This window comes from Lathyrus oleraceus, chromosome 1 (genome assembly GCF_024323335.1).
Source record: "Lathyrus oleraceus cultivar Zhongwan6 chromosome 1, CAAS_Psat_ZW6_1.0, whole genome shotgun sequence".
NCBI lineage: Eukaryota > Viridiplantae > Streptophyta > Magnoliopsida > Fabales > Fabaceae > Lathyrus > Lathyrus oleraceus.
The window spans coordinates 415029185-415040218 of NC_066579.1; the positions used below are offsets into that span (position 1 = coordinate 415029185).

The following is an 11034-nucleotide window of genomic DNA, read 5'->3' on the forward strand; positions in this document are numbered from 1 at the left end:
TCTCAATAGTAAGGACAGTTTTACCCTCATAAGGATAGGAAATGCCCATAAAGACCTTGGGTAGGTATAACTCCTAAATGCTTGCTCACAACTAAAACTACTTTTCACACCTCACACTTTTCAACACCTCCATCAGAAAATCACCACTTGGCATACATTCGTACTAGAATCATTGTCAAGTCATATTTTTCTAAACAACTTTCAAAATTAAACGAGATAAGTACTTTGTATACGTTCGTACAAGAATCATTACAAAGTTAAACTCTCTTTTCAAAACATTTTCTAAACAGCTCTCACACACTTTTCAGACAAGAAAAACATAAGTGATCAAGCAATTAAGAGCCCATGGATAACCATGGATACAAAGGGTGCTAACACCTTCCCTTTGTATAATGTACCTCCCGAACCCAAAAATCTAAACTAAGGTCTTTCCTGTTCTTTTCCACCTTTCCTTATTGGATAAAAGAAAAGTCGGTGGCGACTCTTGCTAACCGCGACATTTGCTTTCCAAAGCAAAACACATAAAAGTCAGTTCACCGTATGACACTTGTCTTTCCCCTATCCTCAAATTTTGAGACTGCAACTCTGATAGCCGTAATAGTTAGATATTCTGGAAGGATGGGTTGAGTCGAGTGCAAACTTTCTTCTTTCTCAGCCACCCGTTCTGTCTCTGTCTGTCCAGACTAAGTTATTCTACATGGTTAGTATGATAAATGATAAATATTAATAAGTGAAAGAGAACAAGGAGGTGAGTTAAACTTGTTATTCTTCAGGGGCTTCAATTTCTCTGTTATGCTTGTTTTTATTTTTTTTCTAGGCTGTAGTGGTGGAAGTGGTCCCTCTTTTTCGACCCTGAAAGAAAAAGATAACGATGAGTAACCCATGAAAAAGGTGTATACTCCTAGTAGAATAAAGGTATGAAAGTGTACTTGTGTTGTCTCCGTGGCCGTATTAGACATTGTTTCTTCGTTACTTGGCTCTATTGGCCGTTTCTTTGATTCCTTTGGGTTGACGGGTATGGTTGAAATAGGTTGGCACAAGTGAGTAAAAGAGAAACAAAAGAAAGTCCAAAATTTTCCTAAAAATCTTATATTTCACCTTCTGAAATGGGTTCCAAGACTTCAATATGTTTAATATCGACATGGAAATGTTCTTTATAATTATCCATGTGATATTTAGTCGACACTACTCTATGACAAGACCTTTTCAGTTTCTTATTTAAAGTTGATAAAGATCCACATGGGAGTTAGTATGGAATTGGTGGTCGAAAAGTCAAGTCAAATTCACAAGTTGGCAATGGTGGAAGTTTAGAAAAATAAAATTTTCATGCAAAGTTATACATATCTTCTACATAGGGATGACTTTTCAAATTTTGAAGTTTTTCAATAACTTTATGTTTTAAGGTAATAGTTGCGTTACATATGGTTCAACGAATATCACAAGGATTATATACAGTTTCAAAATAACATTGAAATGCTTGAATTTCCTTGATGTACATACCTTTTCTTTTCTTGTCTGATTCCGCAGAAAAGAAAAAACATATGTTAGGCGTTGAACCATAACTAAAGGATCTATCACGCCTCAATAATAGGCGAACCACAATCTTCAAATTCATTTGTACAATGGAATGAAGGAGAGATTTCGAAAGGATTGAGATGTAAAGCCTTTTTATTGAAAAAGTTTAAACACTTTTGGAGCCATTCTTCATCTGGCTCATCGACAGTAATTAAGACTCTTATTTTGAAATAAGGGACTTTGGCAAGAATTGACTGAAGCCAAACTGCTTGGCTAGCAAGTTTGTCTGATAAGCAGCCACCCAGATACTTGACCTGGAAGAACATAATTTAGTCGACAAGGCAGAGGATTTAAAAAATTTCATCTAAATGTCATGAATTTCTCTTTGTTCCTCAGATGAAGAGGTTGGGGATGCCTTCATGAACCAGTTTGATCTATAGTCTCATCTAAAGAGAGGGGCCGTAGTCGAAATGAATGCTTTGTAAGTCTAGAACATGTAAAAGTATGCCTCGAATGTTTCCTTCGATGCAAAGTTACCATCATTGGGCGTAACTTTGGCGAGCCTTAGACCTTCGACTCTCCTGTCTAGATCAGATGAAATATTATTAGAATTATCACTAATTTTTAATTATTTAAATAATAGAAATAATGAGAAATTAAGCTTTAGGAAAGAAATTAGAATTTTAATTAAAAGTGAGGAGAATGGTAGAATTAGTAAAGAAATTAGAATTTTAATTAAAAGTGAGGAGAATGGTAGAATTAGTGATAATTGAGGGAAGTTAGTGAATTAATAAAATTAATAGGTTTTTATTTAAATAGATAAGAGAATTAAAATTAGAAAAATTGTTGTGAGAATAACGGTCAATAGAGTCTCATAAAACCCTAACAAAATAAGAAATAGGAGAAGAGAAATATTTCATTACTGCAACTTGAAACTTACTGCGAATTTGAGATAGGGGAAGAACTATTCATACTATGAAAAGAATTAGAAAGAAATCGCAAAAAAATTACAAAAAGAAAATTTGTTCCTATGATTTTTCTACCAAAGAGGTATCGAGGGGGTTGCACATTGGGAACTTTTTCATTCCGGTACCTTTCTTTCTGATGCACATTTTTGTTGTGACAACATTTATAATGCACTTTCCAATATAACTCTGGAAGAGTTTTTCATCCTGTTAACAAGATACTTGTATTCCATACAAAACATTGCTGAAACCTTAACTGCAAAAGACACAGACAAAGGTTTAAAACTTTGGCCTTATTAGTTAAGTTGGGCGTATCAATTGGCTTCGCGTAGGGGCTAACTTTTGCTTCACCTAATTTGTTTTTGAAAACAAGTGACATATTTTCAGAAAATACCTTTACTTAATGACAGGTACACCAAACAAAGCTTCGTGCTTATTGGTGTTAGGTGGAGATAAATGGCTGCACCTACCAATCACTCAATTTAGGAGAGCTTTTGATATGGGTAAAGTGCTGTGTTCAATCTACTACAATCTCTTTGAAAAAAATATAAAACCAAAAAAATTAACCGTATAATGATTTATCAAAACAAAATCATAAATTGCAAAGTGTGATACAAACTCTGCAATCATGCTTATATGTTCAAATGTGCTTTTGAATACCTTCTCATGCAAATGTTATAACCCAAAATGTTATATAACCCATAAAACTCTACAATCTCTTGGGAACTAATTTTAATCAGATCAATTTTAGCACAATCAATTCATTTAGCATAAAACTAATAAAACATTTACCAAAATATACTTAAGTTAAAAATTATAATTTTTAATGATTAATACATTTTTTTATTTAGGTTTCAGAAAAACATATACCTTTTGTATACTTCAATTATCACTCAAGTTATCCAAACATTTTAAAATTTCTCAATAAAAAATAAAAAATAAATTTATAAAGATAATTTTATCTCCATTCAATCAAAATCAATCCAAAAATATTCCAAAAGAAAAAGATAAGACTCTTTTTTCATATGACAATGACATTAATAGTAAGCTAAAAAATCGGCGGGTCGGTATATTCGGGTTCGGAAAGTGTTTATTTTCTCGTTTTATTTTTATTTTTTATATTTAAATTAGTTAGTAGGACCCTTTTCAAACCTACTTTCTCATCTCTTTGAAAAAATAAAACAGTATCTAGATTCACGCTTCACACCACTTCTCAACAACACACACACTCTCTCTCTCACTCTCTCAACAAACAATGGCACCAGCTTCCATCGTAAGTAACGGAAACGTAACTCCCACCGTCACAACTCGCTTCGCTTCCGTCTACAGCGAAGTCCAAAACAGCCGCGTCGATCACAAACTCCGTCTTCCTTCCGTTCTCCAAACACCGTTCGCCATTGTCGACGGTCCTAAAAGCTCCGCCGCCGGAAATCCAGGTGATTCTTCTTCCTTCACTTCGATCTGTACTCGATCTGGTTTTCTATCGTAGTTAAATTTATTCATTGTTGATCTTTTCATGCAGATGAGATCGCGAAACTGTTTCCATTTTTGTTTGGACAACCTTCCGCTGCTTTGGTGCCTGCTGATTCGACCAATGCGCTTCCTCATCGGAAGTTGAAGATTGGCGTTGTTCTCTCCGGTGGACAGGCTCCTGGAGGTCACAATGTTATATCTGGAATTTACGGTAATGATTGATTTCAATCCAAACTAATCAATCGATCAATGTATACTTATAGATATGAAAAATGCTGATTTAGGCATTGTTTAATGAATAATGAAAAGTAACTTTTGAATAAAAAAGAAATATACTTATTACTTTACAAAACAAAACTTCTTTTGATCGGTTCATTACAAAGTTTCCTTTAAGAAACTTATTAGCATGACGTTATAGGTGTGAATAATAGATGTAGATATTCAATCATATTTGTCTTTAGAAGGTTTTGATTTTGAAATTTGCATTTTAGATTATCTTCAACAACTTGCAAGTGGAAGCACATTGTATGGTTTCAAAGGTGGTCCTGCCGGCATTATGAAGTGCAAATACACTGAACTCAATTCTGAGTATATTTATCCTTATAGAAATCAGGTATTTATTATTTACTTTTATCGATTACGAGTTTTTTGGAATGTAATTGTATCTGTTTAGTTAAATTTTTGGTTATTTTTTATTGTCATATCTTCACTTAATTGACGCCTTGCTTTTGTTTTAATAGAGGATATTTGAAATAGATTTTACCTGGTGCAGTAATGTATTCTTTATATTGCGACTTTTGATGCTGACTAAGATAATCTGAGATTTTTACATGTTTCTAATTTTGGCTCATGCATGTCAATATTTTATAATGAGCATGGTTATTGCTCTTTCTTACTCTTGACATGTTTGTGTGTAAATCTTGGCTTTGCAAAATGATCACGACTTTTTGATAGTTAATTATAATAATATACTAATTTTTTTTCCAGGGTGGTTTTGACATGATTTGCAGTGGGAGGGACAAGATTGAAACTCCAGAGCAGGTAAGGGACGTGAGGCTACATATTTAGGATTAGAGCTATCATAATTTTTTTTATCTATGCTTAAAATGTAATTTTAATTTACTTGATATAGTTTAAACAAGCTGAGGAAACAGCGAAGAAGCTAGAGTTGGATGGGCTTGTTGTTATTGGTGGAGATGATTCCAACACGAATGCATGCCTCCTTGCCGAGAACTTCAGGTTTGTCTTATAGTTTTATTTTTTGTAAAACCTAACTTTTCATGTTGGTTTGTAATTTATATTCATTGATGTTTTGACCACTCTGTCTATCATGTGATAAGTTGGAAATTTGAAGGGAAATTTGTTCTATTTAATGTTTTTCTCATACTTTAATTTGGATCTGTGCAGAAGCAAAAATTTAAAAACACAGGTGCTTGGATGCCCCAAAACCATTGATGGCGATCTGAAAAGTAAAGAAGTTCCGACAAGCTTTGGGTTTGATACTGCTTGCAAGGTGAATGGAGATACACATCTCAGTCTTCATTGTGCACGTGTAACATTTTATCGGTCTAGTCCGTACTTAAACATTTCAAATGTGTAGTTTTATCTTCTGATCACACCTGTAGTTTGCAAAGGAATAGATGTAAGAGCCCATTTTTCATTTTCATCCGTGGTAGTATATTAGTATTCTTTTGAAAGAACCAGGTGCAAACTGCAGTACAGATTTCATGAAATATTCTGTTCTCCACCATCATCATCTATTTCAAATATAGTTTATTTTTTTAATTTAAAAAGAAACATTGAATTGTCATGGCTGTTTCTACCACTCTAGTATGTGGTTTATAAATTATTGCAGTGTCATTATGATATTAATAATTTATTTAATATTTTCTCCCAGAAATATTCCTAAATATTAGTTTAGCAATGCATTTTTTCCATTTGCTAAGTGTGTTGCATGTTGCATATTCACATGACTTCATGATCTGACTTATTTTCATGTTTTTATGTTAATTTGATTCAGATATATGCAGAAATGATAGGAAACGTTATGATAGATGCCCGATCAACCGGAAAATATTACCATTGTGAGTACATGAATTTGATAAACTCTTTTATTTATACATCAATTAAAAACTAAAGACTTTGCGAGGTTGCACATATCAATGTTTAATGCATCTCCGTTCTCCACAGACACCACTTGCTGTTAATATCCGATAATCTTACATCACGGAATGCTTTACTTTTTAAACATTTTAACCCTCAAACCTGCTGCTATAATTTGTTTTAATTGTATCATGAAAGCCCGTGGTTCATTTTTTTCTATTGTTTTGTCTAATATTGCCAGTATAGCTGTCAAGATAACAAAACCATATTCCAATACCTAAATGGGTTTAGGGTTTGCAAATTACTTATTACTAATATTTTTCATTTTCTTCACCCCTTTGCTTATATTAAAGCAAAACATTGACAGGATGGTGATGGATGGCTATCCTTATCTTCACTAGTTCCTCTCTTCATTTGTACTATATCATCCGTTCTAGTTTTTAGCGAGAAATGATGCATCCATGCCCTTGTGATTTCTGATATGAACATTTTTCTTGTAATGTTACTTAGCGCGAAATGATGCATCCACACCCTTGTGGTTTGTGCTATGAACATTTCTCTTTTAATGTTATTTAGCGCGAAATGATGCATCCACACCCTTGTGGTTTGTGCTATGAACATTTCTCTTTTAATATTATTTTTCTACTACTGAACCGACTTTTCTGAGTAGTAATACTTACCCATGTTTTGTGCTGCTGAAGGGTTTATTTAATTTCATGGCATTTTATCGAGTCTTAAAATGAATATCGACTATGCCCGCACCTCAACATTAGATTGATAGAAAATGGTTCTGTACTTCTCAGAGCTTTCTTTATTAAATTCCTTAATATTATGTAACTTGTCCTAAAACAAACAATGCTTCAGTTCTTCAATTCATATGGTGGATGTTAGGCATGATATTTGTCACCAGCTAATTGTCTTGTGTGTTTGCAGTTGTGCGGCTTATGGGGCGTGCAGCTTCCCACATTACACTGGAATGTGCTCTACAAACTCATCCAAACATTACTATTATTGGAGAAGAGGTTTGAAATAAATAAATTCAAAATGCTTCCATGTTTATGTTGTGGTTGGAGTTTGCTAACTGGCCAGGAGCTTTTTGTCAATTTTTGAACTGTAAATATGCATTGCAGGTGGCTGCAAAGAAGCTCACGTTAAAAAATGTCACAGACTATATTGTCGATGTTATCTGTAAAAGAGCTGAAGTTAGTTATAACTATGGGGTCATTCTTATCCCTGAAGGTCTAATTGATTTCATTCCCGAGGTGCCTATCACTCTGCATCACAATTTTCACCCTTAAGGACATGCAATTATGTATTGTTGGTTCTACAATCAGTAAGAAATTTTATTTATAAACTCATTTGTACATGCTATTGTTCTATTTGCAGGTCCAGCATCTTATTGCAGAACTCAATGAAATTCTGGCTAATGATACCGTAGATGAGGCTGGTTTGTGGAAGAAGAAACTCACTGATCAGTCATTGGAGCTTTTTGACTTTTTACCTCAAGCAATTCAAGAACAATTGTTGCTTGAAAGAGATCCACATGGAAATGTTCAGGTACCTAAAGTTTCATAGCACTATATTTTGTGTTTATTTGTCTCCTTTATGCAAGCTGAATAAGTATCATTGTTAACCTTGGTATGTTCACATTTAGGTTGCCAAAATTGAAACAGAGAAAATGCTTATTGAAATGGCAGAAACTGAGTTGGGAAAGAGAAAGCAAGAAGGAAAGTATAAAGGAGAATTCAAAGGGCAGTCTCACTTTTTTGGGTAATTTATCTAATTTAATATTATTATTCCATGATGTAAACTCTATTAAACATTTATATCATGCAAACAGAGGTGTTATAGATACATAGCTTTTTATAACACCATTAACTAGGATTTAATTTTCTTTTGTTCCTATGCATGGTATGCATGTTCTTTGCCAGTTTAACTTCATTTGTTAGAGCTTCTAGTTACCCAGGTTTGTTTAAAATATGCAGTTATGAAGGTAGATGTGGGTTGCCAACAAATTTCGATGCTAATTATTGCTATGCTCTTGGTTATGGTGCTGGAGCCCTCCTTCATAGTGGCAAGACTGGACTAATATCATCGGTTTGTGCTCTTATTTATGCCTTTATCTTTTCTTTATCAACTTAAAGTTTTCTTCTAGATTGATATTTATAAATAATTGCTATTTCAGATTGTTAGTTTCATATGTACCAAACTCATCAATTTGATTGATTTTGCTACGATACTTTAATCAGGTTGGAAATTTATGTGCTCCAGTAGAAGAGTGGACGGTTGGTGGAACTGCACTCACCTCACTCATGGATGTGGAGAGGAGACATGGTACACATTTTGATCTACAGGAGCTTTGCTTTGCTTAAATACTTTTTCACTAAATTAGAATCCATGCAAAATAGTATTTCGTTTCAATGTTGTAGCAACTTAGATCCATTGATAACTCTGATTGTTCGTCAAATGCATTTTATGTTGTAAGTTTTTTTCGCACAATCATTCATTCACTCATTTTGTTCTTGTTTTGATAATTGTTACTCTAAAATTGTAGATAGTTTTAGTATGTTGCATTACGGTTTTGTATGAATCCATTTTTCATTGTTTTGCTGTATATGAATATGTAATTTTCTTTGCAGGTAAATTTAAGCCTGTGATCAAGAAGGCAATGGTGGAGCTTGAAGGTATACATTCCTTAAACCCTTAATGTTTATGACTTGACGCCTCCTTAAAGCAGTGACTTGTAACTTTCTCCCATACTGACTATATTTCATGTTGGATTGTTCAGGGGAACCTTTCAAAAAGTTTGCCTCCTTGCGTGATGAATGGGCCCTGAAGAATTGCTACATCAGTCCAGGTTTGTACTCGCTGGTTTTTAACCTTTTGTTTCGTCTGCCTTCACTTAAAGAAAGTCATATTTTTTTGCTCTGTTTAAATTGACGAGTTTAGTGTGCTAGAAGGAAGTGATATAGGTTTAAATCAACTTCAATGTTGAGCTGGAGTTCATCCTCATTATGTAATAAGTTCAGTTCTCATCGTGTATGGTATTTTCTCTGTAGGTCCAATTCAATTCTCTGGCCCAGGATCTGATGCAGTTAGTCTCACTCTACTCTTGGAGTCTGGATTTCAAATTTAAGCATAATTAGAGCCTTGTTTTAATGGCGGCTATTCAATTTTGTGGCAACTTACGAATATATTTGATGGGATACTAGATAGGTTTTATTTTTTTGGTTTACTTTTGAAATTTCCCAGAAAATGGCTTATGAGTGGGTTGATGCTTTGAAATTAAACTCTGATGCATTTTACATCGGCAATTTATGTTCTTAATAATCGTTGTGTAGTTTAAGGTAATGTGTATCTATTTGTTTTAATGCGTTCCCTGAGTTAATAGGCCATTCGCCCAATTTTAGCTTTTTACACCGTCCAAATCACTTTGGAATTGGAATCCACAAATTTTATCTTCGGAAAGTATAATTTCAAATTCAAACACGAATGTGATTTTTTAGGAGATAGTACAATGAATTTTTATTCCCTTACTGGAATATGAAAATGCCATGCTGTCTCCAAAAATAGATGAATGGACTTTTCAGTAATGATTGTCGTTACCTTTTTTTATTATAATTTGGGAATTTCATATCCCATTCTATAAAAATATCCTATTAATAATCTAAAATGTTTTGGATTTTGAAGATGTATTCTAGGATGTAATTTGTTTTTAATTAAAAGGTTAACTAATCTGAAGATGTATTTTTTAAATATTTTAAGATATACACCATGCATTGTACTCTGAGATATTTTACATGTTTATTGTTTTAGAGATGCATCTTCGTTTATGGTTTACGGATGTTTCTCCGTACCATATTAGAATAGTGTAGATTATATTTGTTTTATGATTTATGCAATACACAGTAAAGTAGAATGGAGTAAAAATAAAATACAATCCATAATGAATCTAAAGTACAATTAATATATACTATTGCACTATTGCGTATGTCGGACTCCATCTCCTCCGTCTCCATTGACTTTGGCTTATTGGCCTTTAATATCCCCGTCCTTCGATGTTGTCCTTGGTACATTAATGCCTCTCGTACCTCCCTCGTGATGACATTTAGGACATGTCTCATATCAGACCCATCAAATAAGATACATCTGTCAATGCTTGCCAGCACAGTCTTAGCTATGGGATGACATTTAAGCAAGACATCATAAGCATGATCTAACTGTGTCTGCTTCTCCTCTAGTATCTCCTGATGAGCTGACCTTGGTGGATCTCATAAAACAGTCTGAATCATATACATATGTGACACCCTGAAAAACCACTTGATGTACCCGTCGACGTAGCTCCAATTGCTCTCAACTAGGGTAATTTGTGCTTCCTTCGATACTAGATAACTAAGATAATCATCAAACATATCATTCATCTCTCTACGTGTCACACTAGGAGGAGCAAAGACAAAAAGGTGTTTGAGAATTGTCTGAGTGTAGTCGAATTGTCGCATCATGCGCTCAGGCAGGTGAGGAGCAGTGAGACGTGATCCGCAAGCCAACAATCACGAGTATAACACTATATCGTCAAATGACTGCGTCTCACGGTGATAGACATAGCTATTGAAGTGCATGTCCTCGGCAATCAAGCAGTCAAGATAAACTCTAAACGATTCTATTGTCTGGTTCCTTCTGAGCGGGGCAAATACATATACACGCGACATATCCTTAGTATAAGTTGATACACAAGACCAATCAGAGATGCATGAGAAGTGCTGGAGGATGCAAGCCTATAAAGTGTTGGAGCACACAAATCATCAGTAAGGGCATTGCAAAAATCAATGAAAATGACACAAATATTAAAAGATCAATAAATATTAACGTCAGTAGTGTGATGCTAAATGTGACATGCTTAGTCTTTCATATACAACCCTCTGATAACTTTGAGTACAAGTAGACAAGACAAACAACCCTTAGTTATACTCATGGATCG

The 11034-nt window shown here is 34.1% G+C and overlaps 1 protein-coding gene and 1 long non-coding RNA gene across 2 annotated transcripts; one reads left to right on the forward strand and one right to left on the reverse strand.

The window, feature by feature from the left end:
• Nucleotides 1-274: 274 nt before the first annotated feature.
• Nucleotides 275-2830, reverse strand: LOC127077333 (uncharacterized). Its single transcript, XR_007787171.1, has 3 exons — nt 2609-2830; nt 930-2100; nt 275-852 (listed from the first exon to the last, which is right to left on the reverse strand). It is a non-coding gene; the product is annotated as an uncharacterized LOC127077333 (long non-coding RNA).
• Nucleotides 2831-3633: 803 nt separating this feature from the next.
• On the forward strand, nt 3634-9427 carry LOC127077344 (pyrophosphate--fructose 6-phosphate 1-phosphotransferase subunit beta). Its single transcript, XM_051018712.1, has 16 exons — nt 3634-3916; nt 4003-4164; nt 4445-4566; nt 4941-4994; nt 5086-5192; nt 5361-5466; nt 5974-6037; nt 6990-7078; nt 7187-7318; nt 7443-7613; nt 7711-7826; nt 8042-8153; nt 8306-8390; nt 8696-8740; nt 8845-8913; nt 9116-9427. The coding sequence occupies exons 1-16, from the start codon at nt 3736-3738 to the stop codon at nt 9190-9192; spliced, it is 1692 nt and encodes a 563-aa protein (XP_050874669.1). The 5' UTR covers nt 3634-3735; the 3' UTR covers nt 9193-9427.
• Nucleotides 9428-11034: the final 1607 nt, after the last annotated feature.

Bases quoted from the DNA above. Each gene is read 5' to 3' on its own strand.
- LOC127077344 (XM_051018712.1), top strand. From the start codon at position 3,736: ATGGCACCAGCTTCCATCGTAAGTAACGGAAACGTAACTCCCACCGTC. The intron at 7,079-7,186 runs GTTTGAAATAAA...TATGCATTGCAG, and splicing joins TTACTATTATTGGAGAAGAG to GTGGCTGCAAAGAAGCTCAC. The intron at 8,914-9,115 runs GTTTGTACTCGC...TTTTCTCTGTAG, and splicing joins GAATTGCTACATCAGTCCAG to GTCCAATTCAATTCTCTGGC.